The sequence below is a fragment of the Fulmarus glacialis genome, unplaced genomic scaffold (assembly GCF_000690835.1).
Source record: "Fulmarus glacialis isolate BGI_N327 unplaced genomic scaffold, ASM69083v1 scaffold24627, whole genome shotgun sequence".
Classification (NCBI taxonomy): Eukaryota; Metazoa; Chordata; class Aves; order Procellariiformes; family Procellariidae; genus Fulmarus; species Fulmarus glacialis.
This window is the reverse complement of record NW_009224148.1, coordinates 4129-7153: the sequence shown is the minus strand read 5'-3', so window position 1 is coordinate 7153 and position 3025 is coordinate 4129. Positions and strand designations below refer to the sequence as shown.

Genomic DNA, 3025 nt, shown 5'->3' with positions numbered 1-3025 from the left:
GTCTGGATTATCACTGGGTCTGTAACAGGGAGAGGTAAGCTTAGCTGGGAAGATACATCTAAACTTGTCGCCTTCCGTTGCAGTTACCTGCCTGAAGTGATGGGGGACGGCTTAGCTAATCAGATTAACAACCCGGAGGTGGAGGTGGACATCACCAAGCCAGATATGACCATTCGCCAGCAAATCATGCAGCTAAAGATCATGACAAACCGGCTGGGCAATGCTAACATCGGGAACGATGTGGATTTCCAAGATGCAAGTGAGTTTAGCATAACCGGAGAGGTCCACGGCAGGGGCGAGGGGCTGAGCAGTCAGTCCTGGCAGCCTGCATGGGCCTCTGCGCAGACCCTGCAGCGGGGCCCTGACAGCAGAGAGGGGTTGTGGCAACCTGGCTTTTGGCTCACGGCTGCAGGGGGTCTGTTCGAGTGCAACCGACTTGCTGCGGGGTGGCTGGAGGCTCTGCTGCTCTCAGCGCATCACTGAAACCTCGGGTGCTCTCCCCAGTCTCAGCCCAGCCCTGCTGACGGGGCCACTGCTCCCGTCTGCTCCAGAGGTTTCCAGCTGCTGCAGCAGGTGGGTAAAGTCAGCTGGAGATCAGGTGTGAGCTTACATCCCATAGTGGGGGATGCAGAGAGGAGGAGGTGGCTGGGGCAGGGCTGGTGGCCAGAGCTCCCCGGGGTTGCAGCAAGGGGGAAGCGGGGATATCGCCCATCATAAGGAAGGCAGTCGGGGCTCACCCCGTGTTTGTCTCTGCGCAGGTGATGACATGAGCGGCTCCGGGAGTGGTGACAGCTGTCCTGATGACGTCTGTGGCAAAAGACTTTCTAAGAGCCCCAGCACCAGGCAGCCAGAAACGCACGCTATTCCTAAGCAGTCTGGACACGGCATCAATGGGGCCAGCAGCAGATCTTTGCCTTCTGCCTTCCTCCTCCTCCTTTCGGTGGCTTTCATTGCCGCGCAGCACTTGTGGCGGTAACTCACTAGCACAGACAGGAAAGAGACTGCGGCCGAGGGCTTCACTTTGCCAAAACCAACCAACCAACCAACCAACCAACAGATAAAAGGACATATTTAATTCACCTTGGCAAAAAAAAAAAAAAAAAAAGAGGGAGGAGAAAAAGGTTTCAGTTGTTTACTATTTCTGGCAGTGCTCGAGCTGTTTTCTTCTTTCTTGGTCTCTTCCCCAATGCTGGGCCCTTCTTTCCGTACCTCATTGTTTTACTTTTGTTGTGCCACAAACTGGCTCTCGGGGCTGAAAGAAGCCTTTGCAGAGAGGCCTCCGGGGGGAACCCGGCCGGCCCCTCTGAGGGCAGCTCTTCTGCTGCCTCCAGTGGAATATGCAATTGCCCTGATGTGGTTGCCCAGCCGCTGGCCCGAGCGCTGCTTACCACACCGCTGCCGAAAGCACGACGGTGCCGAGAGCAACGCCGCTTCGTAACGCGGAGGGACTGAGATCGTCAGCGCTGCTCAGGTGCTGCATTCAGGGGCTCTTTTGGGTTTTTCCTCTGTACTTCCTAGGCAGGCAGAGATGGCCCTTCACTTCCAGCGTCATACGTAGGAGCGTGAGCAGGTTTGGTGGGTTGAACTGAAACAGTTTGGCCAGTGGCTGTGGGACCCAAAAACGCAGAACTCCCTTTTTCTTTGGAAAGGTCACAAGTGGGTTTCTTGACTAGAGCTCGTAGCTGACGACAATTTGAAATGTAGGTCTCCTACATCTAAGTGACTGGGAATGAGTGTTAGGGGTTGGGGTTTGGGGTATTTTTTCTTTGCATGCTAGTTGGAAAGCCATTTTTTACCCAAGTAATAATGGTTCAATTTCTACCTGCAGTGCAGTACCGTCGTAGGTAACAGAGAGATGAAAATATGCACAGTGGGATTCTCCGCTTGACAGACAGTTGTGCTGCCTCCTCCTCCTCCGGCCCCAGCCGTGGATGGGAATCTCTTTTTTTTTTGGTAATAAGAAAGACCAGGGACTTTTTACCAACTGGAGCATTGTGACTGGTTGTGAGAGCTCACACCGGGCACAAGCGGGAGTGACCCCCCAGGCAGCTGCCTTGGGGCAGAGAGGGGCTGGTAGCGGTCAGCCCTGGGCAGTGTAGCACCTACTGGGGAGGACGTGGGGACGGGACACATTTTGTTTGGGATATTTTTTTCTTTTGGTGTTTGTTCCTGTTGCATTGTAGGTTTTTAAGTGAATCCCTGCTTTCCCTATCCCTTCCCCATCCTCCCACGCACCTTCCCTAACCGCTGCAGGGCAGGGATGAGGCAGCAGGTCAGACACCCGCCTGCAGGCGGAAGGGCCAGGCTCACCCTCTGCCGCCCCCTCCCACCACACACCAGCCTCTGGGTCACGCGGGCGGCTGCCCTAACCCCAAAATGCTTGGTGGGGTGGACTCCGTGCCGGGCTTTGAGACTGGGGGTGGTCAGTGAGAGATATAAATATCCTCACGTAGCCGTAGGAGTGTCTGTGCTTGTAGGGCTGTGTGCTTCGGGGCTTCCGGAAGGCTTCTGTACCTCACAGGCACGGCAAGCATCGGCTGGAGATGTAGGTTTAGCAGATGTTATAGATACAACACAGTCACTGTGACCAGTTGGGCCAAGAGCACACCCAGGGGTTGGGCTTCATTCGTACGGGGTTGGATTTGAGTTTCAAATGTGTTTGTACTGCGGGCAAGAGGGAGGGCAGAGGTGTATCTATCTCCTACTTTGCTGGTCTGCACAGCACATGTTTGAGCATTTCTCCTCTGTCCTGCCAGAGGAGACGTGTCTTCGGGCTGAGCAAATGTTACGGGGTTGGGGTTTGGCTGTTTTCTAAGAAAGGGAAAAAAAAACATTTTTAACATTAGCAGTTTCTAGAATGTGCAATTTAAGGGAAAACGGAGAACATGAGCGAGGTAATGCCAAAAGCTGGCGCAGGCGGGTGCGGAGGGAGCAGGGGTCCCACCAGGCACTGGGCGGCAGCAGTGGCTCCTGCCCACCTCGTCCTGGGGCCAGGTAACGACGCTCATAGCTCGTCAAACTAGGC

General features: G+C 54.8%; 1 protein-coding gene across 1 annotated transcript in view; it reads left to right on the top strand.

Moving 5' to 3' along the window:
• The window catches only part of LOC104079888 (glypican-1-like), a 3111-nt gene extending 1998 nt beyond the window's left edge, over positions 1 to 1113 (top strand). Inside the window, exons 3-4 of the mRNA XM_009582068.1 lie at positions 84 to 259; positions 759 to 1113. Of these exons, the coding sequence (XP_009580363.1) occupies positions 84 to 259; positions 759 to 976 (394 nt within the window). The 3' untranslated portion in view covers positions 977 to 1113. The remainder of the gene's footprint in view (positions 1 to 83; positions 260 to 758) is intronic.
• The last annotated feature ends 1912 nt before the right edge of the window (positions 1114 to 3025 follow it).